Source organism: Embiotoca jacksoni, unplaced genomic scaffold (assembly GCF_022577435.1).
Source record: "Embiotoca jacksoni isolate LCO1_2020_lvr unplaced genomic scaffold, fEmbJac1.0.p SCAF_9, whole genome shotgun sequence".
NCBI lineage: Eukaryota > Metazoa > Chordata > Actinopteri > Embiotocidae > Embiotoca > Embiotoca jacksoni.
Window position 1 is genome coordinate 6,306,994 of NW_027185447.1, and position 22,941 is coordinate 6,329,934.

At 40.2% G+C, this 22,941-nt stretch overlaps 1 protein-coding gene, 1 long non-coding RNA gene and 2 pseudogenes across 2 annotated transcripts; 3 read left to right on the top strand and 1 right to left on the bottom strand.

Annotated features, from left to right (window-relative positions):
• The first annotated feature begins 6 nt into the window (after positions 1–6).
• Positions 7–755, top strand: LOC138193058 (puratrophin-1-like). Its single transcript, XM_069140838.1, has 3 exons — positions 7–41; positions 132–302; positions 504–755. Exons 1-3 carry the CDS (start codon positions 18–20, stop codon positions 753–755), a joined length of 447 nt encoding a protein of 148 aa, XP_068996939.1. The 5' UTR covers positions 7–17.
• An 11-nt stretch (positions 756–766) lies between these two features.
• On the top strand, positions 767–3,579 carry LOC138193059 (uncharacterized). The gene is made up of 3 exons (XR_011177851.1): positions 767–901; positions 2,351–2,634; positions 2,980–3,579. It is a non-coding gene; the product is annotated as an uncharacterized lncRNA (long non-coding RNA).
• Positions 3,580–5,640: 2,061 nt separating this feature from the next.
• LOC138192850 (protein-glutamine gamma-glutamyltransferase 2-like) lies at positions 5,641–15,994 on the top strand (annotated as a pseudogene).
• Positions 15,995–16,928: 934 nt separating this feature from the next.
• On the bottom strand, positions 16,929–21,956 carry LOC138192851 (kelch-like protein 10; annotated as a pseudogene).
• Between the last annotated feature and the right edge of the window lie 985 nt (positions 21,957–22,941).

Here is a 22,941-nt window from a genome sequence, read left to right on the forward strand (position 1 = left end):
GCAACGATTTGCTTACCATGGACGCCATCCAGGACTGTGATGTAAGATATTGAAATGACAGATAACACATACCTGAATCACAGTAGGTAAATAACATTAACCGCCTGCGCTATGTCCGTCTTCCCTGTCAGGTGAATTTAAAAGAGCAGGGCCAGCTGGTCCGCCAGGACGAATTCACAGTTTTTTTTAAGAAGAAGAAACGTGTCCGCCGCATCTTCCTCTTTGAGGATCTGATTCTCTTCGGCAAGACCAAGAGAACAGCTGTTGGAAATGATGTTTACGTCTACAAGCAGTCATTCAAGGTCTGCCCTCGTGCTTGTTTATACAAAGGCTACCGGAGTCTTAATAATCACCCTTATTTAGCTTGAATGTATTTAGTATATTCTGTTTAAAAGGTTGTAGTCACACCTCACAGTGCCAAATATTTTGATCTGCCACCAAACCACATATGACCATATCTGTCGGTGTCATTTCTGTGTCTCTCTTTGTGTTTTCTCTCCCAGACCAGCGACATTGGGATGACCCATAACTCTACTGTGAGCGGTCTGTGTTTTGAGATCTGGTTCCGCAGGAGGAAAAGTGAGGACACCTACACCCTCAGGGCCTCCAGCGTGGAGGTGAAGAAAGCCTGGATCACTGACCTGGAGAGCATACTGTGGGATCAGGCCGCTCACAGTAGAGGGAGTAACAACAACATACTGTTTTTATTTAGCACTTACATGGAGAACAGTTTACAGATAGCTTTACAGGTTTAAAAACATTGTGAATATACTTTATGTTGCAGAGCTGCGGATGCAGGAGAGGGTGTTCATGGGAATGGGCCGCAAACCTTTCATGGATATTCAACCAAGTGATGCTGCAATTTGTGACCGAGCCATCAGCTGAGTCCTGCCTGGGAGAAGTAAGCAGCTGAACACACAACACTTTAACTTAAAACTAAATTCAGACCCATGTCATTTATGCAGGGTTTCCACTGTTCATGTAATTTGTGGAATATCAGGGGGTTACATAAAGTCTATTTCAGGCATGGAAAGTCTGCAGATTCGATCATTTTTTTGAGCCAAGTCATGGAATATCATGGAATTATGTTTGTTGCAGATTTCAATTTTATTTCTCATTTCCATGAAGTATTTGTCTATATAATATACAGTTGTAATGCAGCTTGTTTCCTCAGTGCTTTTATCCCCTTTCTGCTTATCAACAGTCACTCAAGAAAGGTTTTTTTCTTGTAGCTACTGATGAAGGCAAACATGCCAGGAAAATGTAAATTTCAAGAGCTTTGGCAGAAGACTTCAAAGTTTGGATGTTAAGACAGAAAAGCCAGATGTAAAGTTTGTGAAAATACTGTTGAAAATATTAGAGAGAGCCTTTTGGAGCCACACCTACAGTGCAGGCGGGTACAGTACCAGGAAATTCATTCATTATGTTCCCATTTAAGAAGAAAAATTTTGATCAGTTCATTGTTTAAGAAGTTTTAAAAAAATTAACATTTTATACTGATAATACCTGTGAATGAGTAAGTAAAGGTTGCAAATGGCTGTTGGTAAAACAATGCAGCTGGATTTTTTTTTTTTTGTGATCAAACCAAATGCGTACTGTTTTACCATTCATTATTGTTGATGGAAATTCAACTTTTTAATGAGTAAAAGTCAGGGAATTTGACATTTGACTTTGAGTGGGAAACCTGTTCATAACACATCAAATCCACAGATACTAGTGTGTGTCCCAGTAAACCAGGACCTCACATGAGCATTCAGGGTTTTCTTACAGTATTATTTTCCTTCTTTGTGGCATATATATTTTGTCAGTAAAAAAATAACATTTCATGTTTTTCAAATGAATAGTTTAATCCATTAGCATGGCTTGATACAGCTTTGTAACAGGCTTAATCAGGGCAGAATAACAACATCAAAGACAAGTTTAACCAAATGATTTAAACCACTTATTTAAAAAAAAAAAAAACATGACTAAGTGTCCTTCAGATTTTCTTTTGACCAACTTTTGAATTTTCTCTGATAAATAATGAGTTTTTACTTTACTAGTTAATTGAATTACTAGTTTGTAAATGACGTTGCAGTGTGGCTCTAGGGATGTTAAAGTAGGATGAGTGGTTGGCTGTACACCACCGTTTGTCATGGCTGAACATTGGCTTGATTGCCATTGAATTTGCTGCAGCTATTAATGCAACTAGATTTTGTTGTTTTTGTTATCTAAACAAAATCCAGCTAACAAAGTGGCTAAATTTAACAAAACTAAAATGTGTTTGTGAAATAACTGCAACAGCCCTCAGTGCTCACTGACTCGGCCTATTATTTTCTCACTGATGACATCTATGTATGTGTGTCTTCAGTCCCTGTGGCATGTTGTCCACACAGGGGTTTAGATTATCCCGACCACAGTCCATTGGCTCCGGCAGCACCGCCTCCACCACCATCAGCCATTCGTCTTCCTCATCTGGCCGTGGCTCACTGCCCCCGGCAGGTTACCCCGGGAACCAGTCACAGGGAGTGGACACCCATCCGGGCGTCTGCTCCTCTCCCGAAGCTGGGACGGAAAATGAACTCGACAACCATCATCTTCATCAGCATCATCTTCATCGGCACTGTGAACAGTGGAAAACCCACCATCCTCTGAGTACGTTTATTTTATGTTTTTGTGAACTGTTTTTTACGGATCTGTTTGCTGTTGACTTTAAAGCACTTCAGACACTTAATGAACATTTGAATTCAGTCAGAGAAATCAGATCAAATTGAGTGTTTATATGATGATCAGCCTAAAGGAATAGGGTATATTTTTGTTTTTGTTTGGTGCCATCTAATGACACAGTGTCAAACAAACTAGAAAGCATTTCAACCAACATGTACCATATCAAGGTGATGAACATTTTGTCCTCACGTTTCTTTTCATGTGTGCATCATAATGTAAAATGAACTTGTATCAGTTTTGGTGTCAATTACACTTGTTATGTTTCTGCTTTAGTCGACAGCTCTGAGTCATCTGGGGACTGCTTGAATCTCTTCAGCAGCTCAGAGCGCAGCTGCCTGTCTACCATCAGTGGAGAGGTGGTGGAGGACTCCTCCTTTGTGTCCCAGAGTTCAAAGGCCCATCCACCGATTTGTCGGACCCCCAGCCTGAGGAGAAACGGCTCACTGGCAGTGAACAGAAAGAAGCCAGGTGTCGCCCCCAAACCTCCACATCTGGCTACTGCTCAGACGCAGGTGAAGGTTAAATAAAGCAACCTGCTGAATTACTGTATGAGCTGAAGAAGATGGTCTCTCTCTCATGTTGTTTAATGATAGTAGAAGGAAAGGTCTGAAGAGGTTTACATGCGTGTTTGTGCCTGTATTGATGCGGCTGTGGCTCACGTCCGCACGTCAAAGTGTCCACGGGAAAGACACTGAATCCAATTTTTGTCCTAATGACAGGCGTGCATTCTTCCAGCATTAATATGTGTCTAGTATGTGTCTGTATTAGGTTTCTCGGTTTTATTATTGTTTTGAATATTTTAAGCCAATTCATTAATTAATCAACCGTTTTATTTGTTTTCATTGTGAATTAAAATGTTTGTCTTTTGTTTAATGCTGTTTTTAATTCTGATTTGTGAAGATATAAAGAAAGTGATGATGATAATCATCATTGTTAGCAATGGCCCCTGCAATAAGAATAAATTGGGCTTTGAATATTGTTGCAGAATCTCCTGTCGCCCTGCAGATGGACGGATCGTCTGAGTAAAACAAATATTTGGTGTTGCCTCGTCTGGTCTCTGGGTCTGGTTAGGGGGATTTTGGTGTGTCTGTATCACACCTCGGTCATCCATATGTGGTTATCTTGATCACGTGACTGACCCATGCAAGACAGGAAGATACTGCTACATGGGTGATCATGAATGGGTCAGTCACACACAACATTTGTCCACAATGTGTTTCTTAGTCCTTTTACCCCGAGAAAACATTTTCATATCTCCCAAAAGAAATTCTTTTGAACTCGGCATCAGCTGTTATAGGCCTTAAAAACATCTTTTATTTGAATGTCCTGACAATATGCAGCTCAGAAAAGGAATGAGTGTTACTTAATGTGCTGCAACACATTCAAAAAAATTCCCCGAAACAGTCCTAAAAAATAACCAGTTTTTTTCTAAGGCATGTGTTTTTATATGATTGATAAACTGTCACTCAATACACGTTACATGTTTATAAACTATACTGTTATTTAACTGTTAAAAACAGGCTCTTCATTTACATTCAGTCATGAGTCTGTGTGTTTCTACATCAACACAGAGTGACGTATGTGGTCAAGGGATACATTTAAAATACATTTTGTGTGATCTTCTGTCCTATACATTTTGTACAATTATTGATATGCAGGGATCAAAGAAGAGAAGATTTTATTTATTACCGTCATAAAAATCAGAAGCCAACACACAGGACCAGCATCTGTATCTGGGATAGACCACTTCAGTCCAGAGGGTTTCATGCTCCTTTGAGCCGTTTGGCCACGCCCACTCGCCAAACACATCAGATGTGTCGTCTCACCACGCCGGATGTATGTCACACGTTTCGTGAGGTTTCAAGCAGCCTTTGACCTTAAACATCAACTTCCTGTGTTACGGCGAGACCTCCAACTTTGCCGCAGCGTCACGGCGACGCCCATTGACAAAGTCGAAGGAATGTCTCAACATATCATCAACTACATGTTCAGGTTATTGTGACCCGACTTTACGTTCATGTGATCAACCAGCTCGACGGAGAACGTGAAAGTATGAAAAGTGTCATTTCCAGTGTCCACCAGGGGGCGCTATGACTCTGAGCGAATATTACCACACAGAGTCTTTGGGGCTCGACCATTATCATACCTGTGATGTTTGGAGAAGGTAGGTCCATGTACACGATCTAAAGAAACTTAGAGTTTCATGGCGAGGCCCTCAACATGGCCGCACATATCGACGAAAACGAATTCTTTTGATAAGATTTAATCCCAAACATGTTAACTGTTCATAGAAATATATTCAAGTCGGTGTGACCAAACCCCGAGGACAAGTTCGTTAAAGAACAACGTCGAACAATCGCTCAAAATGGCGACTAAATTTAAAATGGTGGACTTCCTGTCGAGTTGACGTAATGGTGCAATATAACTTTTTTGTGCGTCGAGGTGTGATACACATGTCCACCGGATTTCATGAATTTAGGTAAATGTGGCCGCCGGGGCATCTCTAGGTGGCGCTCTCGAGCCATTTGGCCACGCCCACTCGCGACTCCACCAGAGGACGACATTTTCCCCGGGAGACATGTGTGTATGCACTTTGATGAGGTTTTGAATATGATAAAGCCTCCAAAAAGGCAAATCACTTGGAGGAGAATAATAATAAGGAACCAGAAAAATAAAAATAATTCCTTGAATAACATGAGAGCTTTCACACCATCGGTGCTCGGGCCCTAACGAGTGTTGTAAGTGTGTCTCCCCTGCCTGTCTTATAATAGAATTAGTGATGTGAGGACCAGACACATGGGGGTGTCCTGATCAGGTTTCACATGCTACAAATATCTCTCAAGGGCTGTTACACTGCAGGGACATTAACCAATAAAGCTGCAGCTAAAGTCGCTCTCCACACAGAAGTCGAGGGACACGAAGTTCACTGCAGATATGAGTGAAGGTAAGGAAAACTGTTTGTTTCAAATTGTAGTACAGGTGTTAACTTGTTTATGAAGTGTAATCTTTATAAGTGAACATACAGTTTCTCTTGGTGTTTCTTCAAAGTCTACTTTGAGTGTCAGATTGAGAGCCATGAGTGAAATGTGATGAGCACCATTCTGGTGGATGACATGAGATATCTCAGATCTGGGACATTGATCTGCAGCTCAAAGTTTCCTCACAGATGATAAATCACAAGAAATCATCAGCAGGACATTCTCCGCTGCAGATTCAGTGTTACTCAACTTTTAATAGAGTCATCGGGTTATGAAGTTTGTCCACATTGGTGCAAATGTTTTTTCTACTGATGTGACAAGTTGTTTTTTTGTCTTTGTATCTATGCACAGTGTTGGGCATTGAGCACTGTGATCTGGACATTAGCAGCAACCACAGCAGCCATCACACACAGCTGTATGGAGGGAATCGTCTGGTTATCAGAAGGGGACAGCCCTTCAATATCATTATATACCTGACACCAGGCAGCAACACAAACTTCAAACCGGGCCAATCCAGCTTCACTCTCATCGTTGAAACTGGTACACATCAGTGTTTTTTTATTTTGTATATGTGTGAGACAAATATTATTATTATATTATATTATATTATATTATTATATATATTATTTTAGAGCATCACTTGTAGATTAAAAATGTAGGCCTATTTCTTTCTTTAATACAAGGTTAAACCTGGCTGAAATATTTGAGTCTCTCATCTGGATTTAGAATCACAGTTTATGTCCATTTCTGTGTCTCCAGGTCCATTACCCAGAGAAGAATCAGACACCAAGGTTTTATTCTGTCTACATGACTCTACTTCAGAGACTGAGTGGAGTGCATCTGCTGCTAATGATCCATCTGAAAACACACTAACTGTGTCCCTCAATTCCTCTCCTGACGCCCCCATCGGGCTCTATTCCCTGAGTGTGGACCAGAAGGGCCAGAAAACCAGTTTAGGACAGTTCATCCTGCTTTTCAATGCTTGGTGCCCCAGTGAGTACAGACTATTGTCTTGAAAGTGACCTCTATGAGTTATACATGTTTTAGGTTAAACTGCTCTGTCAGTCAAACCTGAAAATTATATTTCCTTTCTTGTCTTTACGTAACTTACCACTAAACCAAACTTCTAAACACCTATCTACCACAGCCGTCTCTTCCAAATGATCCAAACGTGAGACATTTACTGTATGTGCTATTGCTGTAGGATGGTCTGAATGTTTTTTCTGACTAACAGGAGATGCTGTTTATATGAACGATGAGACGAGGAGGCAGGAGTATGTTTTGGCACAGTATGGGGTGCTCTTCAAAGGAACATGTACGAGAATCACTCGGTTACCCTGGAACTTTGGACAGGTAGGCAGTAGGTCATACGCTGTCAGTGTCAAACATTACAATGAGTTTAGTAAGTTTAAGTAAAACATAAAAATGTCTACAAATCCTTCAATAAGAAAGACTGTTTCTTTATAAACAGTTATCAAACATAAGATTTTATTAATAACATTGGTATAATAAAGTAGTTTTCTCTTCTGTTTGTGTGCAGTTTCAAGCAGGAATTTTGGATATCTGTCTGAAGATTCTGGATAACAACCCAAAATATTTCTCTGATGCTGATAAGGACTGCTCTGCCCGGGGAAATCCTGTCTATGTGACCAGAGTGCTGAGTGCCATGGTAGGTCTGCTTTTGTTCACTATAGGAAGGAGGGAGAGCCCGAGGATGCTTTTAGTTTAAGATTACCGTGGTGCATCAGAAAACTCTGTCTGCTCTTTAGTATTCACTGTGTTTTATCGTTGTGCGGGCCAACCTTTGTCCTTCTTTTCAAACTCTCGCTTCTCCCCCAGAAACCTTTGTGATACAAAGCAGCATAAAAGAAAGCCAGCCTGCATGCTCACTCCAAACAAGCGGCAGAGAGCATTGTAATAACTAACAAATAAATGATGGTCTGTCAGCATGTTATTTCTGCTGCTGCATGGCAAAATAGTGAAGAGAAATCCAGGGCTATTTTTACTGGGTGTCTTCAGTTGCTGTCATTGTACAAGAAATCAGGGATATTTCCAGACAATTTGATAACCATGAAAAGATCATGCACTATATTTAGGTTATATGGTATAGAGTGTTGAGAGTGCACTTTTAATGGCAGCATTACAAACGTGTCATAATGGTCTATATTTACCTTTTCAACCCTATGTGCTTTAATCAGTTAGCGCTGATCTGTATCTTTTAACTTGACAAAACTTTCGTTGTTCACATTTTTTTTTTAAATCCAACACTGTCCTCCTTTTTAATGTCCTGCCCCTTTGAAAAAACAATCAGGGTAAAAAGATAAAATAAAAAATCTCAGCATTTAAGGGAGTGTTACCTTGAACATCTTGTGAAGAAAAGCAAATAAACAATCACATTTTGTACATACTAATTTAAAATAAATAAATTAAATAGTAAATGTCCCTCATTGATGGAATGTGAAATTATTCTGAAAATATTTAGTTCAATTTAATGTTAATTAAAACTTTGATGCCTGCTCATTTCTCTGCAATGTTCACTTATGCTCCTCTTCTTCTCAGTGTTTTCTCTCTGCTCTCTGCCTTCGGCCACAGATCAACAGTAATGATGACTGGGGCGTGCTGGTGGGGAAGTGGAAAGATTATACTGGTGGGGTTGATCCAGGAGAGTGGCTCGGCAGTGGGGATATTCTGCGTCGGTGGACACAAAGTGGTCCCGTCCGCTTTGGCCAGTGTTGGGTCTTTGCTGCTGTTGGAATCACAGGTTGGAGCACAGTGGGCAGTTCATATGGTCATTTCATTTGTTTTTTTAATCATTCATTTATGTATCAATTCACGCACTTGTTCAATTTTCCTACGTGGTTTAAGCTTTTGAGATTTGGTTATTTTGTTTTAGAAATATAATATTCACATGTTTTAATGTGATCTTAACAATTTGAACAGAAAAACAAGAACAAGAGAATTTGTTTGTTAAATTCTATTGAACAAAAATAAAATTAGCCAACAGGCTATCACCTATCTTGAGGCATTTTAGAAACAATTTCTTTCACTACAGCACCATACAACACTGTATAATTGACCTTCACCATTATAACTTACTGCTTCATGCCAGTTGCATCCTCAAGCTGCCCTCTGCTGCCAACAATCACAGCTTTTTAATCAAAACCCTAAATTTTGAATCTAATCTCATGGCTTTGTTCCTATCTGTCCTTCATTGTTTATCTCTGATGACCGACACGGTCTCAAACGTTTGCTTTATAAAGCTGGTGTGATGTAGTGTGACTGTGCGTCCTCCTTCAGTGTCCCGTGCTCTGGGCATCCCGTGTCGAGCGGTGACTAACTTTGAATCTGGTCACGACGGCCAACCTGGTGACCTGGTGATAGAAAGACTGTTTGATGAAGATGGTAAAATGATTACTCATAAAGACTCAATATGGTGAGTTAATAGTCTCTTTCATTATATCTTTTTTTTTTAATTATCACGTGATCTTTCATTAATCCCATGTCAATGAATACAACATTGATTATTTTACAGTTTTAAGCAAAAGGGTCACGTTATAGTTTCTATATTAACATTTTTTTCCAGGAACTACCATGTTTGGTTGGATAGCTGGATGACTCGTCCAGACTTGGGGCAGCGGTTTAACGGGTGGCAAATCAGTGACCCAACCCCACAGGAGACAAGTGAAGGTGAAGACAAAGACATGATTAGAATAAAAAAAAGCACACATCAAAACTGCCTTAAAGAGCTGTTATAAGGGTTTGCGTGTGAGGGCACCAAATTTGACCATGGTGGTTAGTTTCGACTTGTGACAGTCACAGCTTTGAGGTCTGGATCAGGCCGACTTCAAACTTGTAACAGCATATTGTGCTTGACATGTTCACATGGAGATTGTTCTCTTCTTTAAAGCTTTTCAGTTTTATTTGAACAAATTGCACCTAACACAAATAATCTGACCCCTTTGGAGGGCCCACATACAAAATGCTGTTACATTTTTTTTGTTGCTAAATGTTGCTTATAGTTAGTGCTTTAGGTTTATAATCACGCTGCTATTAGCCAGGTTGTTACTATTTTAACATTGATTGATATTTCAATGTGGTTTTTGTTATTATATTTTCTTGCTGTAAAGTCTTTTGGGAACATGTCACATAGTGACTTTTCTCTTTCTGGATTTTTTTGGCGACTCTGCATTTTGTATTAATATACACTCAGCAAAAACAATCTTCTAAAAAGGGCTATTTTGTGGATGTATGATGCTGTCAGGTGTTTTCTGCTGTGGACCAGCTTCCCTGAAGGCGATCAAGGAAGGCGAGCTGACCAGGAAATATGATGCTCCATTTGTTTTTGCTGAGGTGAGTCTTTGCTGAAATCTGTTATTGAAATGTATTGTCGAAAAGCACAACTGTGAACACTCCTCATTAGAGGCATGTGCAGTGGTGTGAAAAGTGTTTGCCCCCTTCCTGATTTCTTATTTTTTTTTGCATGTTTGTCACACTTAAATGTTTCAGATCATCAAACAAATTTAAATATTAGTCAAAGATAACACAAGTAAACACAAAATGCAGGTTTTATATGAAGGTTTTTATTATTAAGGGAGAAAAAAAAAATCCAAACCCACATTGCCCTTTGTGAAAAAGTGTTTGCCCCGTAAACCTAATAACTGGTTGGGCCACCCTTAGCAGCAACAACTGCAATCAAGCGTTTGCGATAACTTGCAATGAGTCTTTTACAGCTGTGGAGGAATGTTGGCCGACTCATCTTTGCAGAGTTGTTGTAATTCAGCCACATCTGAGGGTTTTCTAGCACGAACCGCCTTTTTAAGGTCATGCCACAGCATCTCAATAGGATTCAGGTCAGGACTTTGACTAGGCCACTCCAAAGTCTTCATTTTGTTTTTCTTCAGCCATTCAGAGGTGGACTTGCTGGTGTGTTTTGGATCATCGTCCCGCTGCAGAACCCAAGTTGGCTTCAGCTTGAGGTCACGAACAGACGGCCGGACATTCTCCTTCAGGATATTTTGGGAGACAGTAGAATTCATGGTTCCATTTATCACAGCAAGTCTTCCAGGTCCTGAAGCAGTAAAACAGCCCCAGACCATCACACTACCACCATCACCATATTTTACTGTTGGTATGATGTTATTTTTCTGAAATGCGGTGTTACTTTTACACCAGATGTAACGGGACACACACCTTCCAAAAAGTTCAACTTTTGTCTCATCAGTCCACAGAGTATTTTCAGAAAAGTCTTGGGGATCATCAAGATGTTTTCTGGCAAAAATGAGACGAGCCTTAATGTTCTTTTTGCTCAGCGGTGGTTTTGGTCTTGGAACTCTGCCATGCGGGCCATTTCTGCCCAGTCTCTTTCTTATGGTGGAGTCATGAACACTGACCTTAACTGAGGCAAGTGAGGCCTGCAGTTCTTTGGATGTTGTTGTGGGGTCTCTTGTGACCTCTCGGATGAGTCGTCGCTGCGCTCTTGGGGTAATTTTGGTCGGCCGGCCACTCCTGGGAAGGTTCACCACTGTTCCATGTTTTCTCCATTTGTGGATAATGGCTCTCACTGTGGTTCGCTGGAGTCCCAAAGATTTAGAAATGGCTTTATAACCTTTTCCAGACTGATAGATCTCAATTACTTTCTTTCTCATTTGTTCCTGAATTTCTTTGGATCTCGGCATGATGTCTATCTTTTGAGGATCTTTTGGTCGACTTCACTTTGTCAGGCAGGTCCTATTTCAGTGATTTCTTGATTGAGAACAGGTGTGGCAGTAATCAGGCCTGGGTGTGGCTAGAGAAATTGAACTCAGGTGTGATAAACCACAGTTAAGTTATGTTTTAACAGGAGGGGGCAAACACTTTTTCACACAGGGCCATGTGGGTTTGGATTTTTTTTCTCCCTTAATAATAAAAACCTTCATTTAAAAACTGCATTTTGTGTTTACTTGTGTTATCTTTGACTAATATTTAAATTTGTTTGATGATCTGAAACATTTAAATGTGACAGACTTGCAAAAAAATAAGAAATTAGTAAAGGGGGCAAACACTTTTTCACACCACTGTATATAAAAATATACTTTTCTGCTGTTGTTGTATTAACCGCTTGTTCAGAATTAAGCGCCTGTTTTCAAACTGTACAGTGCTTAGTGGCTGTCTTTATATTCAGTATTATTTGATGATATTTTGTGTCTGTGGTCAGGTTAATGCAGATGTCGTGGACAAGGTGCGCCAGTCAAACGGAGAGTTTGTCAGGGTCAATGGATCGATCACGTCTGTTGGATGTTTTATCAGCACCAAGGCTGTGGGCTCAAATATGAGACACGACATCACACACCAGTACAAGTATGCAGAAGGTACTGCAGAGTCACAGGTGCACAGACATACTCCACTCCAAACCACAGACTTATTCAAACATATCTAAAAATATACAAGTTGGATCTTCATTTTGATTATAACGCTGTTTATTTAAAATAATTTGTGATTTTGAGTCGGTGAATTGATATTTTTCTGGCCTTTCACATACAGCACAGGGGATGTGCTATATGCTACTTCTGTGGTAAACACCCATGTTACATCTCACATTGCATGAATACAGACACATGACCAAGTTCCTCAGTTTAAAGATTTAGGGCTCTGTTTTCCTGATACTATGTGCAGATGAAAAAAAAACCTGTTTGCTCTGTCAAATCTTGTTTAAAATATTTCTTGTTTTTAATCCTGATGGTTTCCAGGCTCCGAGGACGAGAGGCGTGTCTATGAGAAGGCCCAGCACCACAGCAAGCTACAGAAGAGGGGAAAAGAGCCAGGACTCCATCTCAAGGTTTTTACTGTTCATACATATTCAGTTGTACCAGGGGGAGAGCAAATACTGTAAATATATATGTATCTAGTATATCTATAAACAAAAATCCAGTGGTGTTTAAAGTACCTGAAAGCCACACTTGAGTAAAAGTACAGATATCTTACCAGAAAATAACTTTGGTAAAAGATAATGTCACCTATTAGAAAATGACTTGAGTTAAAGTCTTAAAGTATCCGATGTTTACTTAACTTAAGTATTAAAAGGAAATTTGTGTTATTAAATGTACTTAAGTTTTAGAAGTAAAAGTAAATGCTGTAATTTTTTTTTTAAAAAGCAAGCGTTAAAGCGACACTGTATCCGGGGCCACTGTGGCTACAAGTGAAAATCAAGATTAATCTTGTTCAGATATTATGATGTTGTTGCGACTTGCTTGCATCAGACATGCCTTGGCTTGAGTGGAAATACAATGTAGAAACTTAAGCAGGTCTTTGAGAGCACTTGGTTATGGAGCTCTCAAGCTCCAACCACTGATTCACCAGAGCTGCTTGTGGGCAGTCTGTATTATTGAGCTATCAAATTCCCTCCAATTTTATTTTGTAGTAATAAAGTATCTCAAATGTATTGGAGTAAAAATATATATTTTGTTTAGTAAAAGTGAAAGTTGACAGAAATATAAAAATTCCTTTCAAGTTCAGATACTCCAAAAAAACATACTTAGGTACTGTAACCAAGTATTATTACTTTGTGACATTACACCACTGCAAAAATCACAGAAAAGGACTCAAATCGATATTTGAGCTTCAGAGAGATTACATCACCTGTGTCTAAACTACAGAACGAAAGAAGAAGGAAATGAAACAAAACAGTAATGGTGTCAAAGTTATACAGCAGACTGTGGCCAAGTCAGAGTAAGTTAAACGGTCACAAGTTGAACATAACCAAGATGAATATGACAGGCGTGCAGTTCACAAGTGGTTTTCAAACTGGCGTGAATTCAAATATGAACCACATTCATGTTTGTATTGATTTGTTTATGCCCGAGATAAAACTATACAAAGTGAATTAGCTTTGAAATTCTTTGGACCTTACTTATATTAAGATAGAGCTGATATATTGATCCAAACAGAATCATGTTGTTTCAGATTGTGTTTAGACGAGATGAATGAAATGTAAAATCCATTTGAATGAATTTTATTATTAGATGGACCATGAATGTCCTAAACAAAAATCACCTCATGATTCTCATTTAAGATCAAGCTCTCCGACAACATGATCGTGGGCTCAAACTTCGAGGTGTTCGCTATCCTCACCAACGACAGCATGGATGTAAAGGACTGCAAGTTCATGCTCACAGCCACAGCGGTCGGCTACAACGGCACACAGGGAGACAACTGCGGACGTGCTTCAATTGAAGTGGAGGTGCCGCCTGGAGAAGGTTAGCTCTGATGTCAGTGTGAGCTGTGAATTTAATGAACTCACCAAAAAACATTAACCAATTGTTAGGAAATGCCCCAAAATTTGAGGTACCACTTTGAAACAAGGTATTTATCTGTCAAAACAATTTCTCAATTGGACATTGTCTTAATGATATCTTAAAGCATAAAATGTGTGTTTTCAGAAAGGCGCCTGTCACTCAAACTGGAGTATGATAGTTATGGAGCAGCGATCACCTCCGACAGGATGATCCGTCTCTTAACCGTCGCCATCGACAAGCAGGTGACTGCTTTACACAAGGCTGAGAAGACTATCGTTCTTGATCAGCCAGAACTAGTCATCAAGGTAAGGATGGAGGGACAGTGAAAGAAACCAGAAAACATGTCACATTTCAGGAGAATATATCTGAGTGAGTAAATGATGTTTTGACATTCCTGGACGAAACTGAACTTGAGTAGCAAGAAATCAGTGCACATAAATTTAAGCATGAAGTACATTAATAAACTGTTTTTCACAAGGCAGCCATGTCCAGGGGCATTATGTTTTTGCAACGTCTTATTCTATGCGAACGTACGTCAACTTAGGTCAACTTCTCTGTGACGTGACAATGTTCTGGAGAAAATCTTTTCTGTCCATTATTTAACATCGTAACTCGTGAACAGAAGAGCAGATTTTGACTATATTTCATCTTTGGTCAGATACTGAATTGTTGACACTAATCTTGGGTGTTCACCCTCTCGAGCCTCCTTCTTGAATATCTATACTGAACCTTGAACCTTGACTCAGGTATCCACATGTACAGAAAAGTAAAGTGTTTGAAAAGTTTCCTGTTTTCTTTTTTTATTTGGTGAGTTGTAATTAAATTGTAGAGGTTTATCATGATACTTTTAAACATTTGCATTTCTATATTAACTCTTACTTTATGAAACCTGTTTTCCTAAACCTTTCTCTGCAGCTGGAGGGAGAGGCCACAGTGAACCAGTCTGTGACGGTACAGCTGACCCTGTTGAACCCTTTACCAGAACCGCTGCAGGACTGCAGCTTCACCATAGAGGGGAACAACCTCACTGACGGCAAACCCATAACAGCAAAGTATGTGTTATGCAGCAGTAACTGTTACGTAGATTTCTATACTTTCCTACTGTTTTCTACTGAGCCATTTTACTCTTGTCACCCATTCCAGTTTATCTGCTGTTTAATGGACAAGAAGATGTCTGTACTGTAATCAAATTTGATGTAGCTTTTGAGTCAAGGCCAAACAAACCTCACCCAAAACCCCTCTAAACGTTTCCCTGCAGCTGTCACACTGGGATGCCTAGTTCTGTTATAAATGAAATGTTAGTTTCAGCTCTCAATATAAGCTGCTGTTCTGTTACCCAGTTACAGTGAGAACATCTTAAAAACAAATATCAGCTTTCTGCCTGTGCTGTGTACTTACGAACAGAGATAAAACAGTTTGGCTGATGTTGCTCTTTGTATGATTCCTGCAGGATTGGAGCCGTGGGCGCCGCACAAGAAGCCAAGGCCCGTATTGAGTTCATTCCCAGCAGTTCTGGCTCCAACGTGCTCCTGGTGAACTTTGATAGCGACAAACTGAAGAACATCAAGGGCTTCATTAGTGTTGTTGTGAGAGGAGAATGAGCCAGGACAGAGTCTCATTGCACCAACAGATTTCAGTTTAATTGAATTACAGTGGCATTCAGAGCTGCTGCTAACATAGAGGCCTGAGGCTTTATGTTTTTTTAATCCACTTATTATTTGTATCCTCTTATTATACTCGTATATGTGCACCTGTGCTAGATGGGAAAACTTGAGGAAAGATACCATGGAAATTCTTGACATATTTGGAGAAGCACATATTGGATCCTCTTTTAAACAATGCCTTACTTCAGTAGAAACAAATCTTTGTTGGCATTTTGTATAATTTCTTCACCCGTCTCTCACATCAGTTTGATGATATTAATGACCACATTTAATCCACAATTCCTTCAGATGCAAGATGTTTGATGATTTTCTTGCATGTACTGACCGATTGCAATAACCTGCACACAAGTTTTCAATAGAAATCTTTGCTTTTACCTTTCCATAACCCTCCAGTTTCTCTTTTAGACCCATTACTTGGTCAGTTACTGGATCTTCATTCAGTTGAAATGTTCCAGTGCATAGGCACTAACCTTGAGCTCAAATTGAAAATGACAACAGCATCACAATAGTCAGGCGAAGAGAGAGAGAGAGAGAGAGAGAGAGAGAGAGAGAGAGAGAGAGAGAGACAGTGAAGCTTTACTTCAGTCCTCCAAGTCTCTTTTCTCTGAAGAGTTGTCTGACTTCAGGAGTTCATCAGGGCGTTGCTTTACTGGCTGACAGTATCTGCAGTTGAAGTCAGTGGGTTTCCTCTTCCACTTCATCGTTGTAGTTAAGTCAAAGTTCTTTGTTTATCACTATGTTTATTATTCATTAGTATGTTTAGGTTCACTTGTATTTGGTAGATAGTGTGCAGACAACAGACAGGAAAAGAGGGGGGAGAGATGGGATGTGGTGACGTGACATGAAGGTTCCTGTTGAGACTCGATTTTTGTGGTCAACATCTTTGATCCCGAGGCCACACGATGCCCAGTTTCATAATCTATTGCTTACATAATTCTTTGTTTAGTGCTGACCTTATTATTGAGTTTAGTGGATTAGACGACTTCATGTCTTTATGTTTGTGTTGCATAAAACACACTTAAAACACACCGTCATGGAGATTTGTGATTTTGTCAAGTATTGTAAAGTGTCACTTTTTCTGCTGGTCTGTACGTCATCTCTTGTTGTGACATTATGATTCTTCAGGTTCTTCTTTCAGCTTCGATAGGGAGGTCAAAGGTCATTGGTTCTTGAACACGATTTTATAACAAACCTGACAAGATGTCAAGCTGAAAACCAGTGTAATCACTCAAGTAACAATAGCATAATTTTACGATGATTCAAAAAAGGCATTTATTTACAGAAACGTGCAATAGTCAACAATATCTTCATCACTCCACTTCATCTTCCTCCTCACCGGAGAATTGCTGGGAGTAACGAGGGGCAGCGTAGTCAGCCATGTTGTTTAGTCCGTAAACTGCAGCAGCTCAGCGCACTGCGAGAGATCTCCATGTTACGGGGACCAGACCACTCGGAGGTTTCGGCGTCGTAGCACTCGACGTCAAGGGTGGTGGTGATGCCGTTGAAGCCCCCGGCAACAAACAGGCAGTCATCGATTAGTGCGATGCCAAAGTTGCTGCGGTGGTGCAGCATGGAGGGCACAGCGTTCCAGGTGTTGGTTTGAGGGTTGTAGGCCTCAGCAGTGTGCAGACGGGCGGTTCCATCGAAGCCACCGACCTACATAAGAAAAAGTTCATCATGGAGATGATGCTGCTCTTTTAGATTTTTCTGGGGGGATTTTTTTTATTGTCTTAAGTTAAAAAGTAAAAGAAAACTGTTGACTAATGACATTTCCTGCAAATATTAGAAATGAGTATGCCCATTACAATTTCCCCAAAGCACAAGTGGACAAATACAGATTTCTTGATTGATCTGATCAACACTTCAAAGATGTTCAGTTTACTGTAATAAAAATACAAAGAAAAGAAGCCAAACTTCCCATCTGAGCAGCTGGAAATTAATAATTTTAGTAATGTTTGCTTAAAAGATTACTCAGTTATTAAAGTCGTTGGTCATCAATTTTTGATCTGTCAACTAAAATATGAATGTTTTTTACTAACTAATATGTTACTGACTTCAATGGAAAAGCTTTGAAACCTCTGTTCAGACTTCCTTTTCATGCCTCTGTGTCTCACAGTGTTTCTGTGTTAGTTCAGTTTCAGCAGAGCTTCATGTGCTTACTGCAAAGACTCGGTCTGCGTAGACGATGACTCCAATTCCACTGCGCCTGCTGTCCATGTCGGCGATCAGTGTCCACTGGTTGGTCTCTGGGTTGTAACATTCAGCCGTTGACAGACATTCACTTCCATTGAAGCCACCACAAATGTACACCTGGAGGGAATGAAGGAGAGAGGATGTAAGTCAGTTTGTGTTACTTTCATCAAAGACACATATTTAACACTTAATATCTGATAATCACAGATATTTGTATTTTCTAGAAGTCACACGTTTTGGCGAAAAAACGAACACATTAACAAGGCAATGCTGCACAATGTGTTGCTGAATACTGAATGCATGAAGGTGCTTTGCATTTCTGTTTCCGCTTCTTCATTTAATATATTAAATCAGTCTAGATGGACATGGATGTTCACTGCAACTTGACTGGTTGCAGGCGTTAATTCCAGGTTGGGCTTAAGAAAACTAGTTTTTGCTTTCGAAGCCGAAATGTTTCACGGTGATGATAGTCTGTTTAGGTTCATTCAGTTAATATTTTTCTTTGGGGAAAGCCCCACACACCTTGCCATGGAGGGTTGTGCAGCTGGCGTCACTCCTCTGGTCTTGCATGGACGCAATTAAAGTCCACTGGTTGGTCGTAGGCTGATAGCGCTCGGCCGATGCAAGTTGATTATGTCCATCATAGCCTCCTATGGCATATATGTGCCCATCCATCACAGTTACACTGACATAGCAGCGTCTTGAATGCATTGATGCCACCTCCTGCCAGGTGTGTGCGTCCAGGTCAAACCTGTGCACAGTGCTGAACTGCACAACACCGTCAAAGCCACCGACACAATAAACTGATCCGTTGAGGAAAGCAACACCTTGAGAAGCTCGAGGAGTTTTATCAGTGTTGATGACATTGACCCAGCGGTCAGCACGGACATCATAAGCCTCGATGGTATTGGTGGGGCTGCCCTCACTCCAGCCTCCAACAGCAGACAGGATGGCAGTGGGCAGGCGTGGGCGGGTCAAAAAGTTGCAGATTATGGACTCAGAAAACCAATTTTTTCTGAGGTCATTCATGGCCTCCAAGGTCTTGACGAGAATCATTTGACACTCTGCACACGCCTTAACCACTTCGTTGTGGGTCACGTTGTCTATTACGTATTCTGGGACCATCAAAGCCAGCCTGACCTGCACAGAGACACGAGGACATACGTTGGAATTACATTTTCTAAAATGTAGCTTGAGCAAAACTCAGACTCGACTGGTGTTACCAGCAGGTTTCAGCTCATTACAAATATCATATTGGCATTAGTAGTAGACAGTCCCTCCAGGATTCAGCAGAATTCTAAAATGCTTGATTTTACAGTGTATTTTCTCATAAATTGCAATGTAATTTGTGGGTCTTTTTTGCAGTAAAAATGTGGGACTTCAAAACTTTGCCATTTGAGAAAAAAAAAATACTTTTTTTAATAGCTACAAAAATAATAATATGTGATCACTTCCTTTGATAATAATATTTTTTGAACTTAGAAATCCATGTGGCTCAAAGTTACCAAAAGTTCAGAAAAGCAAACAATCTGTGACTAATATAGTAAATAAAGGCTCTATCTGACTACTCTATTCACAAAAACAAAGTGCTGTCTCTTCCAACTTTAAGTGTGTTAAAACTTCAAGTTGTGTAAAACGTAAACTTTTTACACATACAGGATTCATCATTCCAGTGATAAGACTCTTTAAGACCACATTTCCCACAAGTCCCGCCACTTCTAGTTGTTCTGTTTTTTCCACTTGGCTGGCACGGAGTTTGTTTTGCTGGTGAGAGGAGGGGGAGCAGAGCCTCATTGACTGTATTTGAGGAGTTATTTTTGTTTGGAAAAGCTACTTTATACCGTAATCCTTTCAGCAGAGCTTCTGTTGAGGAAATGTTTTGCTCAAAAATTGTGGGAATTTTGCAAAACTGTAAGCTCCTGCAAATACAGCAGAGATTGCTTGAATTTGCATTAATTATTGTGATTGCAAGATTGTGATTTCCTGGAGGGACTGAGTTGTAGAAGTACTGGTAGTTGTGTCGTCGGTCTGCAAAGAAGAAATGAATATGCAGAAACATCTCTTTCAGATGATATCAAAAACTTGTTACAAATAGGCCTTTGTAGTTTCTCCACCAGACTGCACTGATTTCTTCAGTTTTCTAGATTGAAAATCTCAATCGTCTTTTTGGTCACAATTTCTTAATAAACAAATTTAAAGGGTCCTTACAAAAAATATTTTTGTTAAAAGATTAAGTTTGACCTAAATATCTGGATTTTTTTTTTTTTTTACTCTCAAATTATAATATCGGAGTCAAAAATGCAGGAATGTTCTCAGTTCAGTTTGAAAATATTTGTAAGATGTGTGCACCGTAATGTTTGTATGTTGTAGTCAGGACTGAAGCACTTCAGTTCTTTTTCATTATTCTTTTCGACTCTCTCTCAGACTCGGGCCTATTAAACTTCATAATATTTCCTGTCTATCAGCGTAAAATGCAAAAAAAATACATTTTACTTGCGTGGTCTAGAACAGGACTGAGTGTGGCCTGGTCTCATGTATTTTTTCTTGGCTTAAAATCGCCTGTTGGAAATGTTGCAGACTTTACAGAAAGAGTTGTGACTGCAGCCCAGCTAATACTGTACTGTACTGTATGGTATTGTATTCATGAAAACACTATTAGCAAGATTTAAAAGATGCAAATCAAGAGTAAATTGCATCCCAACAGTTGATCGCCTCACTTACTTTGAACAAAAGCAGAGCGATGTACTTTCTACGATCCTCAGGTGCGAAGTCGATCCAGCGAAGGATGGCCTCATACACCGTCTTCTCCTGCTTCACATTGAGTTGGTCACTCTCAATGATTTGAACAAGTTTCTGTGCAGAGAGCGACAGGAACTCTTCTGAGGTGGCAGCAATCTTCTCAAAGTTGAGGATGCAGCAGGTGGACGAGGTTTATCGCCAACCAGCAGACTAACGGCCAGACAGCATCTCCTGGGAGCCAGAGTTTGGTGGTACAATCAACCCCTGGACCTCGGCACCCGCAGTGGGAGGGAATCGTGTCTGGAGTGGTGGATTTAGGAAAAAGAAGGCCCCTTCAAGGCAGCAGCAGCAGCCCTAATTCAACAACTGTAGCCTGCTGTAACATCATCGTCAAACCTGAGGATTACAGTGAGGCTGGAACTAGTCAGGGGTCAAAGGCTGCTCCACAGTCACCTCACAGGTAATACAACTTCTTTTTTTGATCTGTTCATCCCACTTAATTAGTATTTAACCTCAGTGGTTAAATTCTCAGTTCTTAGACATTGCTATTAGAAAGTAGCACTCAGACTTTTGAAGATGATCTGATATTTGGTGATTTTGCAATTTTATTTTTGCATTTCTTAATATTAGTGATAGTCCCCTTGATCGTATATTCTTACAGATCGAGCCAGGCCCTGTAACATATTGTAGGTACTATTCCCCAAACAGTATTCAGTCATTACTTCAGCTTGAGTTGACAAGAAACAAATCTGACTGGTCGATTTTCACTCTCCTGACAATATTATTTATCTCTTATGAGAAAATAAAAAGTTTTAACCATCGTGTCAGGCAGCGTGTAAAAACTTTTTTTTTACAACCACAAGAGGAAATATAAACTTCATCAGATGGAAATCTTGTCGTATTGAAAATGTCCAGTGTATCATTTTATTTTAGACTGATATATTTGGTTCTTTGGAAACATTTGGCTCTTCACTTGAATTTTAAAAAAAGTTCAATTGGTCTGACCAAAGTTTGTATTGATTGATCCAGCAGTGAGTCAGTAGGGTTGAAGATGTTAAGGACTCTAAAAGCTGGCTTGATCTCCTTCCTTTCCACTGCAGGAACACACACTGGGTTTTGACTCTGTACTGTTGTTTTTATTTCATTTTTGAACAGGTCATCAAGGAGAACAGAAAGAGAAACAAGGAGAAGGCAGATGAGCAGAGCGAGGTGTGAGAGAGATGCCGCCGCTCTGTCTCAGTCCCACACTGTCGGCTGTCAGTGGTTTCCATGGGGACGAGGTATTAGAGCGAGGTCAGCGAGCCAGGACTCGTGCACAACTGGAGCGTCAGCGGCCGGATCATCCACCCCACCTGACCAGCGCGTTCGATCCCCGTCATCTTGTTCCCATCACGGTCAGCCGTCATGTCGCATCCTCCAGGAGGCTCAGAAGTTTCAGATCTCCCGCCACGGGAGCTTCTGCTCAGAGAACTCCTGTATGAGCGACCAAGGGGCTGCAGGGGGTAGTGAGCCTCTATGCTGCAAACACTCCAGCCTGCCCAGAGGGAGATATGAGGGGGCGTTTAGTTTGGCGAGTCCACAGGAGAGTGCCAGCAATGCCCTGTAAGTTTACTGTATGTGGTGATAAAAATAATACTCTATGATATTCCTCTCATTTTCACTAATCCTCTGAGATTTAATGAGATCTCGTGCATTCTTTTCTGTCTCTAAGCTGACAATGAAGAGCTACAGGTATTGTCTCTTCCCTTTGCCTGTTTTTTTTTTAAATTTATTTTATTTTTTTAATTAGCGTACAAGCTTACGAGAACAGACCCTCAGGCCTGCCACCAATGTCAGCTATATATGTCACCAGGAGGTTGATGGGATCAGTCAAAAGTAGGGATATCTTGGAGACAGCAAACGATATTAGAGAAAGCCTCGAGTAAACTCATGAGGGGCAGAAGAGTTATGTCATACTGTAGAATAGAGAGCTTTTTATTTTCCTTACCCCAGGGGCCTGTTCTAATCTGTCCATGCTTGGCTTGTTTCTTACGACAACGCATGCAGAAAGAGTAAAATCAGTGTACCTCTTTCTTATCTGCTTAAATTTGAAAGAAAATGAATGATAACGATGTATAAGATGAGTAAATATCAGAGACCAGTTGTATTTATGAACAACAGATGGGAAGAATGTTTTTATTTTGTAAAAAACTCCCAAGTTACATGAAAATATTCTTTCACCACACGCTTGTTCTGAAGGACAAAGATCTTACACAGATCTACATAAATGATTAAAAATCAAATATAACACAGGATGTATGCTGAGTATCATTCTGTAGGTGTGTGTTTGAAGTTAACCTCTTTGTTTTGTTTGTGTCACCAGGAGGTTGCAGGGTGTCATGGAGGAGCTGG